General features: G+C 41.4%; 1 protein-coding gene across 3 annotated transcripts in view; it reads left to right on the top strand.

Annotated features, from left to right (window-relative positions):
• The window catches only part of LOC147025705 (fidgetin-like protein 1), an 8983-nt gene extending 2646 nt beyond the window's left edge, over positions 1-6337 (top strand). For 2 of the 3 annotated variants that reach the window (XM_085880386.1, XM_085880384.1), the window contains one exon: positions 3784-6337. In XM_085880386.1, the coding sequence (XP_085736512.1) occupies positions 3785-5716 (1932 nt within the window). In that variant the 5' untranslated portion in view covers position 3784 and the 3' untranslated portion in view covers positions 5717-6337. Of the gene's footprint in view, positions 1-3461; positions 3660-3783 lie in introns of those variants that run through there. The other variant, XM_085880387.1, reaches the window with a different exon arrangement.
• The last annotated feature ends 6157 nt before the right edge of the window (positions 6338-12494 follow it).

The following is a 12494-nucleotide window of genomic DNA, read 5'->3' as shown; positions in this document are numbered from 1 at the left end:
GCCAGCACCAAGACCCACGACCCTCAAGACGACCGACCTCCCCAGCCTGGCGTTCCTTTATATCTTTCTTGTCCGGGGTGAGAAAATCGCCTTCTGAGGCGATCTCCACCCTCATTGGCTGGGGTGTCGTGGGAAAGTCGCCCTCTGTGGCCATCTCAACCCTCATTGGCCGGGGTGTCGTGGGAAAGTCACCCTCTGAAGGAATGTCAACCCTCATTGGCCGGGGTGTCGTGGGAAAGTCACCCTCTGAAGGAATGTCAACCCTCATTGGCCGGGGTGTCGTGGGAAAGTCACCCTCTGAAGGAATGTCAACCCTCATTGGCCGGGGTGTCGTGGGAAAGTCACCCTCTGAAGGAATGTCAACCCTCATTGGCCGGGGTGTCGTGGGAAAGTCACCCTCTGAAGGAATGTCAACCCTCATTGGCCGGGGTGTCGTGGGAAAGTCACCCTCTGAAGGAATGTCAACCCTCATTGGCCGGGGTGTCGTGGGAAAGTCACCCTCTGAAGGAATGTCAACCCTCATTGGCCGGGGTGTCGTGGGAAAGTCACCCTCTGAAGGAATGTCAACGCTCATTGGCCGGGGTGTCGTGGGAAAGTCACCCTCTGAAGGAATGTCAACGCTCATTGGCCGGGGTGTCATGGGAAAGTCACCCTCTGAAGGAATGTCAACGCTCATTGGCCGGGGTGTCGTGGGAAAGTCGCCCTCTGTGCGTGACTGGACAAGGGCCATGCCCCTGCCTTTCTGGGCGGAGTCCCGATCTGAGGCGATGGAAATCTCTGCCCAAGTGTGGCTGGACACGTGTGTGCAATGGCACGATGTGCGAAGTGAAGGAGTGATGGTTTCGGTTGGCTGGAGGCTCGATTTGTATTGCGAAAACCCTGACTAAAAAAGTAATTCGCAGCGCACACATGTAATTCCCATTCGACATCGGAAGGGGCCCCTAACTAGACACACATACTTACCGATACAACTGATCTATAAGGACTCTGGCTGTTGTGTGCTCATGGCTGCCAGATTCATAACAATAGAACCAGGGGCCAGAGCCTGAGAGTAAAGAGTAGGAGAGTTAAGACGGTAGTCTGGCAGGGGACTTTCACTCAGAGTAGTTAATGCATGGAATGGTCTCCCTGTTAAGGTAGTGGCAGCAGAAACAGTAGATAAGTTTATCTTCTGTTTACCTAGAATTAGAATTTACCTAGAATAAACTAGAATGAGACAGGTACCTGGAAGTTATGGAGATAGAGGGGAATGGGGATGTTGATAAGACTTTTAGGTAGTTTGAGCATTGATGGGTGATTGTGTATGGAGTGCTGTTGGTGGGGGTCTTGTTAAGGGGGGTTGTGTTTTTTTTTTAACCAAAGACCGTCTTCACCCACGCCCCCTCCCCTGGAAAGAAAAAATAATTACAAAAAGAACCCACAAAAAACATTTTGCATTTTGTCTGTCTCTTTGTTCGCATGTCTGTTTGTTCGAAGAGAAGTTTTTATGTTTTTCTCCGCAACCGCTTGTCGGATTGAGACAAATTTTTCACCATTGGTGCGACTACTCATGTGGAATGTTTTAATGATAATTATGACATCATAAGTCACGTGGTGTGGCAGCCATATTGGTTTTACCCTAAAACCTACACAAAATACACCACTCAAATAGAGTCCTGGCGAGGGTCTGCAATCTCTGATTGCTCTTTTTCTTGTTCTTATTTGTGTGGTGTTGACATGATGTGGGTGTGATGGGCTGAATGGCTTCCACCTGTGTCTCATCTCCTTGTGTGTGTCACGTTGGTGAAACTGCAAATGCCAAATCTGTGAATGTCACGGATGGAACCCCTCACATTATTTCCTGATTATCCTTTAAACTCAATCTCTCTCTATTTTCATTCAAACAGCATAATTTCAAACACAAATGAATACTGCACCATTAATATAACAAAATACAATGTTTTACAAACACTCATGAGGTAAACGAAGTGAAACGCCGTTCTGACGTTACATCTGGATAGGGAGTAACTTCGTACGGATCAAAACTCAAAATCATTGTGTCGAAGTATTGATGAAACCTCCCACCCACCTTAGGACATCCGCTGGGACCCCAAAACGTTCCGCAGAAGGTTTGGCTGGGCTTGCCCAAAAACTGAGGGAGTAATTTGAGGATGGCCAGACACTCCTGCTTTATAATATTGATACTGTATTACATATCTTGAAAGGAACATTGTCGGCAGAATACCTTTGAAGGGGGATGTAATTTGATAAATTATAGTTAAACTAGCAAATATAACCCATCGCTTCGCTGATGACAATATTGCGAGGAAGGGGAGCGGGAGGGAATTAGTTTGGTCCGTCCATCCATCCATCCCTTCCAACCATCCCATTCATTCATCGTTTCCATCCCATTCATCCCGTCCCTCCATCGTATCCATCCATTCCTTCCCTCCATCGTATCCATCCATTCCTTCCCTCCATCTATCTATCCATCCATTCCTTCCCTCCATCCAACCGTCAATAAGGAACAGCAGGCTTGGCACCGCACAACACTGTGGGGCACAACACAGACAGATGATCATGCAGAGGGACAGTTCAGCCAAGTGGCTTAGACCCTCAAGGAAGCACTCCAACAAAACGGTTGATAAGGAATGGCAGGTTTGGCTAGCGATTAGTGATCGCCAATCCATCATATTAAACATCGCCCGGAGACGCCCAAAATGTCAAACTATGTCCGAATTGGACCAATGAACACTTTCCTTTTTTAGCAGTCGGAACTGCTGCTAAGTTTAATTCTGGAGTTTGAATTTTGTAATTCGGCTCAGAATAAGAGATTCTAGAGGTTATGGCATGTGCAGAAATTAAATAAAGCCACGAATGCTGGCGTCTCTGGGCGTTTATAAGCATTGCAATGCATCCAGAGATTCATAGGTATGATGATCAGACATTCGATAATATGAGTGAGGAAAGTGGGGAAAAACATACTATTGTTAAGAAATCGTTGCGTCCTTTCCCAAGTCGAGGCATTGTTCGGCAGGCTAAAATAATAATGGCAAATTAAGACACCCAGCGAGGTGACCAAGGATGAGCCTTGATAAAGGATAATTAAATAAGGCCATTAATCATCTTCAAAAGGGCGAGTTTAAGTTTATGCAAACCCCCATTTTCATTCATGCACGATGTTTGAGTTCCCTTGGTACGCATACAAAGTTTCAGGCTGCGAGGTTTCATGGTATTGGAGTTAGGGAGGACACACACACACACACACACACACACACACACACACACACACACACACACACACACACACACACACACACACACACACACACACACACACACACACACACACACACACACACACACACACTTATAAGTATAGATTGATATTGAAACAAAGGAAAGAGGATGAAGAACGTGAGGATTGGGAGTGGCTAGATATCGGAGAAATACAAAGGAAGATGTAAATGACTTTATTATCAAGGAAAGGATAAGCCATAAGGGAGGAATGGGTCATTCATATGAATGAGTGGTTGTTTAAATGGAAAAGAAAACCCTGCAATCTTTTGTACGTAATATATAGATGGCCGCATTGCTTGTGGTTTCAGGCTATAGATAGACACAGCTATTCTCCCATCATTGCCATCTATTCGACCGTCTTCATGAGTGCTTCGCAAATGGTGATGTTGGAATCATGTGCTTCATTTAATCGTTTGATGTTTTTGGTTATGGGATTGGTGTTTGGTAAAATTAATTGTTAGAGGGGAGAAAATCACAATCTTGTGCATGTGCGTGCCTTGGCAGGATGCAACCGGAAGAGAAGGAATTCCAGAAGTCTCTTTGGCAGCAGTTCGAGTCTGTACTCGGTCGTCCGTCGGCCTCGGCGCTCCATCGTGCGGCCGCATGCCGGGGTCTCCTGCAGCGTGTTAACGTCGCATACGCATTTCATCAACTGAACGGTGGCTCGGCTTTCCAGCTGTTGCAAAAGTATGGAGAAAAATATGCCAGCATCTTGGATTCAAAAGACCAGGAAACGGGTCTTGATAATCATATTGCACATATTGTAGCATTAGGTGGCAGACAGAAAATGGAGAACAAACAATGGCATTCTTCATTAACTCTAGATTGTCTGAGAAACATGGAATGTGTTTCAAACTTTCTGAAAGGCAGTGGAACGCCGAGCAGAATGATTGGTCTTTGCCACTGGGAATATCCTGAAACTACTGATGGTTATTCATCAGAAGCTGTTCCATGCAATACAAAGATGGGAGATGCCATGGAAGGGATTATTGCAGATCCAAATTCTTATTGCAACTCAGACCGATTTTGCGTTGGCTCGACTAATAGTAGTCTTGAATCATCTGATGTGCGTTTTACTTCGGCGATGAGTTTCAAACGAATGAAAAAGCCTCTGACAGCTGCAGCTGCATCGTTTACCAATGCACAAAACCTTGTTGCGCCGGAACCAGCCGTACCATTTGTGCTTAGAAATGCAAACATGCAAGTAAAACGGAAAGCTTCTGAAGTGTCGGATAATACAGATTTATCGGATGAGCAATTTGAAGAGATTGATTCAAAGAGTGAAAGGAATAACCGTGTTGCAACAAACACTTTCAAAACAGCCCGTCAGCAACTCGCGACTGTGCAGGCCAAGAGGCAAGGACGTAACACTGCTGCAGCTCAGGGACTGTCAAAGAAATCTCTTGGTACGGCAAAGCCAAGAGGTCCTTTTGGAAGGTTTGTTTCCCCGGTGTTAAAGAGTGAGGGATCAGAAGGAAGTACGAATATGTGTGCAAAGGAATATGATGCAAATGGAGACCAGTGTTTTGACGAACAGCTCAAAAATGTTGACTCCAAGATGGTTGATGTAATTTTAGGGGAAATTCTTGACCGAGGACCACCTGTTGATTGGGATGACATATCTGGCCTGGACTTTGCCAAAGCCACTATCAAGGAAATAGTGGTCTGGCCTATGTTACGGCCAGACATATTCACTGGTCTACGAGGCCCACCAAAAGGATTGCTGCTGTTTGGGCCTCCAGGAACTGGAAAGACCCTCATTGGCAAGTGCATAGCAAGTCAATCAGGTGCAACATTCTTCAGTGTTAGTGCGTCAACCTTGACCTCTAAGTGGGTTGGTGAGGGTGAGAAACTTGTAAAAGCATTATTTGCAGTGGCGCATGCCCGCCAACCTGCAGTGATCTTCGTTGATGAGATTGATGCGTTGCTGTCACGTCGGCGTGGCGATGGAACCGAACATGAAGCGTCACGTCGAATGAAGACCGAATTTCTTGTTCAAATGGACGGAGCAGCCACTGAAGCTGAAGATCGCGTGCTGGTAGTTGGCGCCACCAACCGTCCGCAAGAGATCGACGAAGCTGCCCGACGTCGGCTTGCCAAGAGACTCTACATCCCATTACCTTGTGCCGTGGCACGCCGAGGAATTGTCCAAAAACTTCTGGAGCAACAGCAATGCAGTGTTGGTGAGCAAGACTTCAGACGAATAGTGGAAAGATCCGAGGGGTTTTCTGGTGCCGACGTCTCCCTCCTGTGCCGTGAGGCGGCAATGGGGCCAGTTCGGGAACTGTCAGATATTGCTACTGTGTCTGCAGACACGATGCGTTCAATAGAATACCGGGACTTTGACACTGCCTTATCTGTGGTACGGCCATCCGTATCATATGAAGACTTGGAAGTTTACGTCAACTGGGACAAGCAATTTGGCTGTGGACGTTAAAGACGGCAAAATTCAGCAAACTTTTGACTTTGTGGCGGAATTCTTCAATGTCCAATTTAAATACAATTGTAGGCCATTCCATTTTGCAGAACCTATACAGCCTCAACTTCAGTGTTTGAACTGGCTGTGTTGGACATTAATATTATTACTATTTTTTATTTAAATTTTTCATTTGTCCTTTTTATAAAGTGTGAACCACACCCTTTCAACATCCTGGGAAGTCTTCTTTTCAGTTGAAAATGTACATTTAATGGCGTGTGTGTGTGTGTGTGTGTGTGTGTGTGTGTGTGTGTGTGTGTGTGTGTGTGTGTGTGTGTGTACCCTTGTTTGTTTGTTATATTTCAAGACAGCTGCTTTGATTATTCTTGAAGGTCACTTACTGATTATATATGAGAATCTTCTGAGGAAAAGAACCTCAATCGACAGCATTGCATCTGATGAACCGGTATGCTATTTTAAGAGTTTGAGCATTACTTTGATGATTTTTCATGTTGAAAATGTTGTTTTGTGATCCACGATTTCTTCTTTTCTCTGGTTGTGATGCAATGCCTATTCTGCTCGTCTTATTTCAAGAAATAACCAGTTTGTGGCATTCCTATTAAAATTGGTTTAATGTTGGAATTGATTTGTTTCCTTGTACTATTTCTTTCATTGGTTGTTTGGATGCTCTGAGAAATGTTGGTATTGAAAAACAAATCATTGTACAGCTATAGCAGAAGAAGACAGGAACAGCAAGACCACAATTTAGCTTGTTTTAAAATAAAACTGCAAGGTCACCAACTTGCTGACAGGTAGGCAAGAAGCAGACTCATTCTGATGTGTAATTTTTGATGACATGGAATGTCCTTGGATTTTTAGAGCCTCAAGAGGTGAAGCAGCAGCACTAGTCCACATTGTGAATATTTCATGATATGGCAGACAAACAATTTGTAAATTTAAGGACTTGGCCCTGCAGAAAATTTTGAGATGTAGGTAAGCTTCGATGATCTGCCCAAGACTCTCGTAGTTTATAGTTCTGGGAGCTCAAGAGCCGACTTCTATCTGAGGCTGACATATGGAGGGACAAGGTGTGAATACTGTATTGATCTTTCTTAAACCACAAGAATTGGTCGAGAGGGAAGCTGCCGCAACCTGCCTGGTAGAAGGGTGGGAACACTTCTGCAAAGGGATATCATGGAATTATAACCATGAACAGGATTGGTCCCAGAGCACTACCTTGAGAGTCCCTGGCCTCTACAGGTGCAGCATGTAAAAGCATATTTTGTACAAATGGTCCCTTTTACAAATTGTCCCTTCCTGGTGATGTCACTATTTTGGAGAGTCAAGATAAGTTTTCATCATTATTTTTTGGAGTTGTTAATATGGATACGATTTATGAATTTTAATTAAAGGAATAAAAAAGTTGCATCAAGAGTTGACAAACAGTTGCATCAAGAGTTGACTCTTTCTCAAAAGAGTTGACAAAGTTTAAAAACAGTTTCCTCCATATTCTCATCAAAACCCACCTGGACGGTCTGCTCACCTTCGTCCGACATAGTTGTTTTAATTTAACTGAAATTTGCACCCTAATCTGCGTTCCATGCAACTTTGAGGTGTTAATCGTGCCCGAAGTCCAATCACACTTCCCGATGTCCGGGAGTATCGCATTTGCCTTCCGGATACCAAATGTTGCGGTATCCGTAGGGTTCAAAAAAAAAATCGAACCCTTGACTCCAAATGTTACGATTTCGGTAAGCACCTGGCTCACAAGCTGCGTACTCGGCCCTGCCGCCACTACGGGCCCTGAGGCCCCCGGACCACAGATAACTCCACGGCCCGGAGGATTGTCAACCAACCGCAGACGCTGGCAAAAGCAATTACACCAAACGCCTCGCGTTCACAGCCGCATTACCTACTCGTTGGTACAACTACTTGAGCTAGGGTCCACACCCTCAGTGTTCACCCGTCTTCCAACTCCTACAGCTGAGCGACCTCTGCATGAACACTGGTTAAGCACCACCGAAGAAAAACAGTGGGGCAGACCTCCCATCTATATATGATTTTCAGGGTATATCGGATCAGTGAAAGAAAGGACATAAACGAACAAGTCTGGAAATGTAACAATTATTTCTTTACATAAACAAGCAATACTCATTAAGGAAAGAAGTCTATTTTTGTATGAATTAAAGATTCTTGTGTAATGTGTACACACTTGCTTTGTACAAACAAGTGTACATTCGTTGAAGAAATGCACACGTTTCTGCATCAGAATAGTGACTGCAATAAAAACGTGCACAAATTGCTGTGAACTCGCTTTTGTGTCAAAAATGCTTATATTAAAGAAACAAGAATGTTTGTTTTTGTCTGAATTAAGGATTTTTGTTTAATATGTATAGTTTTGCTTTGTACAAACTAGAGTATAAACTATTTGAACAATTTGATGAAACGCAAGCGTTTCTGCACTGGAATAGTGAATTGGTAATAAAAACATGCACAAAATGCTGTGAACTAGCTTTTGTGTCAAAATTGCTTCTATTAAGTAAACATATTGTTTTTGTATGAAATAAGGATTCTTATGTAATGTGTATACATTTGCTTTGGACAAGATAAAGTATACACTATTTGATAAAACACGTGTTTCTGCATGAGAATACTGATTTGGTAATATCGTGCACAAAGTGCTGTGAACTAGCTTTTGTATTAAAAAAAAAAAACGCTTCTATTAAGGAAACAAGACTGTTTTTGTATGAATTAAGGATTCTTGTGTAATAGGTAGTTTTGCATTGTGCAAACAAAAGTATACACTATTTGATGAAACAAAAGTGTTTCTTCACTAGAATTGTGAATTGGCAATAAAAATGTGCACAGTGATGTGAACTAACTTTTGTGTCAAAAATGTTTCTCTTAAGGAAACAATACTGTTTTTGTACAAGATAATTTATAAACTATTTGATATCTATCTTCTTCTTCAATCCGAATCTCCATCTAATAATTATATCTGTCCTCTTTTCAATCCAAATCTCCATTTAATAACTATATCTATCCTCTTTTCAATCCAAGTGTACATCTAATAATTATATCCAATCTTTTCCTTCGGTTCATGACACAGAAAAGGGCTGCCACCTCGCACACCACTGCTTTTGATAAATGACCACATGCTCAATGGCGGCAGACCCGCGCGCAGCCCCGGGGTAATTTATTATCGCACACAGAGCAGGGTACGAATGGCACACATTGTGTTTGGGTCTGCGCATGTGTTTACCATAGCCTCTTACCGTCGGTCTTCGCTGACCACCGCGACCGCGGGTGTCGACGGCAGACGTCTTCTTGAGCTTGAGTTTTCAATCACGCTGTGATGAAAAAGGAAAATAAATAATATGTTAATTAATTAATTAATTAAGGTACTACATAGCTTTGAGTATAACCAAGTAATTACGCATAGATATACTTATAAACAAATCACTCACCAAGCTGTTAGCATTTCTTCAAAAATCACCATCACAGCAGATACAGGAGTTTTGTCCAACCCTGCTCCTCCTCCACGGTTTATATAGAATTTAGAGTAGGAGAGGCATGGATCTTTCTAGAAGAATATTTAACAACTCATGGTCCTAGTATTTTTCCACCTTCCACTTGCTATAGGTGGGAGGGAAGGCTGAGTACCTCTTCTGGGATTATGCATACGGTTTCCAACCAAAATGTGATAAGCTCCACAATCTCTCAACAGAACTTTATATGTTGAAGCTGCGATGATAACTATAAACATTACATTGGCAAACCGGCTCAGTTGCAGTCTGAAAAAACCCCCAGAACCACCCACTGCCTAATTCAGTGTCAGTTACTACACCGCAATCCGCAGCATCACTCGACTGACATGGCTTTAGAAGTCTTTCCTTTTTTTCTTCTTTTTGGCAGAATTGTCAACTCCACACGCAAGTGCCAAGGATTGTGCTTCAGGAGGTATTTTTTTACAAAGGACATAAACCACAAAGAAGGAGGGAGGGGAAACAGGTTTTTGTTTCACTGTATATACTCTTCCAGAGTTTATCTAAAGGTAGGGAGATAAATGGAAGAAATCTCTGTTAAAATGGAGGTATAAACAGGTCAGAAAAAGAGGGTGGATGGTCAGGGGTGAAGGGTGAGGGGTGGGGGGTAAAATAAAAGTGGGGGTCAAAAAAAAAGTTTTTGATGCATACTTGAGGCTCATGGAAGAGCTTGGTCCCAGAAAAAATTTAATGCAGAGAATCTGGTGCAAGATGAGTAGAAGAGGTGGGGGAGGAGAAGGAGAACTTGGTGCCAGAGGAGATCCGTTTATGAGAAAAAATTAACTCCTTTTTATTGGCAGGGTCAAACAGTTTTTCCCTGAGTTAACATTAAAATCAATGGGGGAAATGGTATAGTCCCAGAACCAACAAAAATCCCCAGCCAACAATCTTGTTTCTTTCACAGAAGCTTTTTTTACACAAAAGCTACTTCCCAGGACTTTGTGCAAGTTTTTATAACAAATTCAATATTGTAGTGCAGAAACGCCTGTTTCATCAAATGGTGTATAAATGATCTTGTTCAAAGGAGTTCTATACATATTGCACAAGAATCCTCAATTCATACAAAAACAATCTTGTTTCTTTAATAGAAACGTTTTTCACACAAAAGTTAGTTCACAGCACTTTGTGCAAGTTTTATTATAACCAATTTTATCACAAATTCAATATTGTAGTGCAGAAACGCTTGTTTCATCAAATGGTGTGTAAATGATCTTGTTCAAAGGAATACTATACATATTACACAAGAATCCTCAATTCATACAAAAACAATCTTGTTTCTTTAATAGAAACGTTTTTCGCACAAAAGATAGTTCACAGCACTTTGTGCAAGTTTTTATTACAACCAATTTTTTTAACAAATTCAATTTTGTAGTGCAGAAACGCTTGTTTCATCAAATGGTGTGTAAATGATCTTGTTCAAAGGAATACTATACATATTACACAAGAATCCTCAATTCATACAAAAACAATCTTGTTTCTTTAATAGAAACGTTTTTCGCACAAAAGTTAGTTCACAGCACTTTGTGCAAGTTTTATTATAACCAATTTTATCACAAATTCAATATTGTAGTGCAGAAACGCTTGTTTCATCAAATGGTGTGTAAATGATCTTGTTCAAAGGAATACTATACATATTACACAAGAATCCTCAATTCAAACAAAAACAATCTTGTTTCTTTAATAGAAACGTTTTTCGCACAAAAGATAGTTCACAGCACTTTGTGCAAGATTTTATTACAACCAATTTTTTAACAAATTCAATATTGTAGTGCAGAAATGCTTGTTTCATCAAATGGTGTATAAATGATCTTGTTCAATTTTTTTTTTTTTTTTACAATTTTACAAGTTTTTATTACAACCAATTTTATAACCAATTCAATATTGTAGTGCAGAAACGCTTGTTTCATCAAATGGTGTATAAATTATCTTGTTCAATTTTTATTTTTTTTACAATTTTACAAGTTTTTATTACAACCAATTTTATAACCAATTCAATATTGTAGTGCAGAAACGCTTGTTTCATCAAATGGTGAAAAAATTATCTTGTTCGAAGGAATACTATACATATTACACAAGAATCCTCAATTCATACAAAAACAATCTTGTTTCTTTAATAGAAACGTTTTTCACACAAAAGTTAGTTCACAGCACTTTGTGCAAGTTTTTATTACAAACTAAATATTCTAGTGCAGAAACATGTGTGTTTCATCAAATAGTTTGTACGTTATATTGTACAAAGCAAAACTATGCATTTTCCAGAAGAATCTTTAATTCATACAAAATCAGTGTTGTTTGCTTGCAGTTTTTCTCGATTGTTTTATACACATTTCCTGAAACTATTCCTCATTTCTCAAAACTGTGAACACAAAACACAAAACGGTGAACCGTTTCTGCAAAACTTCAGAAATCTGTCAAAATGTAACACTGTGTTCCAAATGATGTTTTGTCCGCTCACAATGACATTTTACATCCAAATCATACCCACAAGCCAGCAAATGATTTGATCTTAATGAATACCAATTACACACTGGTGCGATCAATGAAATACACTGTGATGAAAATCTTTAGGTTTCAATATGCTTTTGTATTTTCAGTGTGGTGATGTAAAATTTACATTCAGTATTCCGTTATTCTAAATTATTAATGCTCCTTTTCATTGAACTCGTTGCGGACCAGAGCAGCCCAGTGGAAATTGACGTTATCCTCTATGACAATGTACATGGGCTGCTCTGGCCGGTGTTGCTCTCTCTCTGATCAGATAGGATGAGACCATTGTGGAGAGTGTCAAGTAAAGTGAGGAGATACGCAGTATTGTATGGAATTGGTGGGGCATGATGATGGAGGATCATCCACCCTGGTTGCTGATGGCTGCACATAGTGATATTTACAGAGCTAGGCCAGGCAGGAAAATAGAATTTCAGGAAGGGAAAAGTTAAATGTATTCGATACCAATTCCAGGAGTTTAAATAATAAGATGGAAGAGCTTGAAGCCAAAGTATTGTGTGCAGTTTTGGTCACCACAACTCAGGAAGGACATATATGCCATCCAGAGGGTTCAGCGCAGGGTTACTAGATCGATTCCGGGCATAGCTAGACTCAGCTATGAGGAGCGGCTGATGGAGACGGGGCATATTACACAAGAAAGGAGGTGATTATGTGGAGATATGATGGAGATGTTTAAGATAATGAAAGGTAGAGATAAAATAAGTGAAGATGAATTATTCAGCAGAGTAGACAGTGATAGGATCAGGGGC

The sequence above is a fragment of the Eptatretus burgeri genome, chromosome 5 (genome assembly GCF_056783735.1).
Source record: "Eptatretus burgeri isolate ZD-2024b chromosome 5, Ebu_testis_v1, whole genome shotgun sequence".
NCBI lineage: Eukaryota > Metazoa > Chordata > Myxini > Myxiniformes > Myxinidae > Eptatretus > Eptatretus burgeri.
Note: the sequence above shows the minus strand (reverse complement) of the source record. Positions and strands in the feature narration are given on the sequence as shown.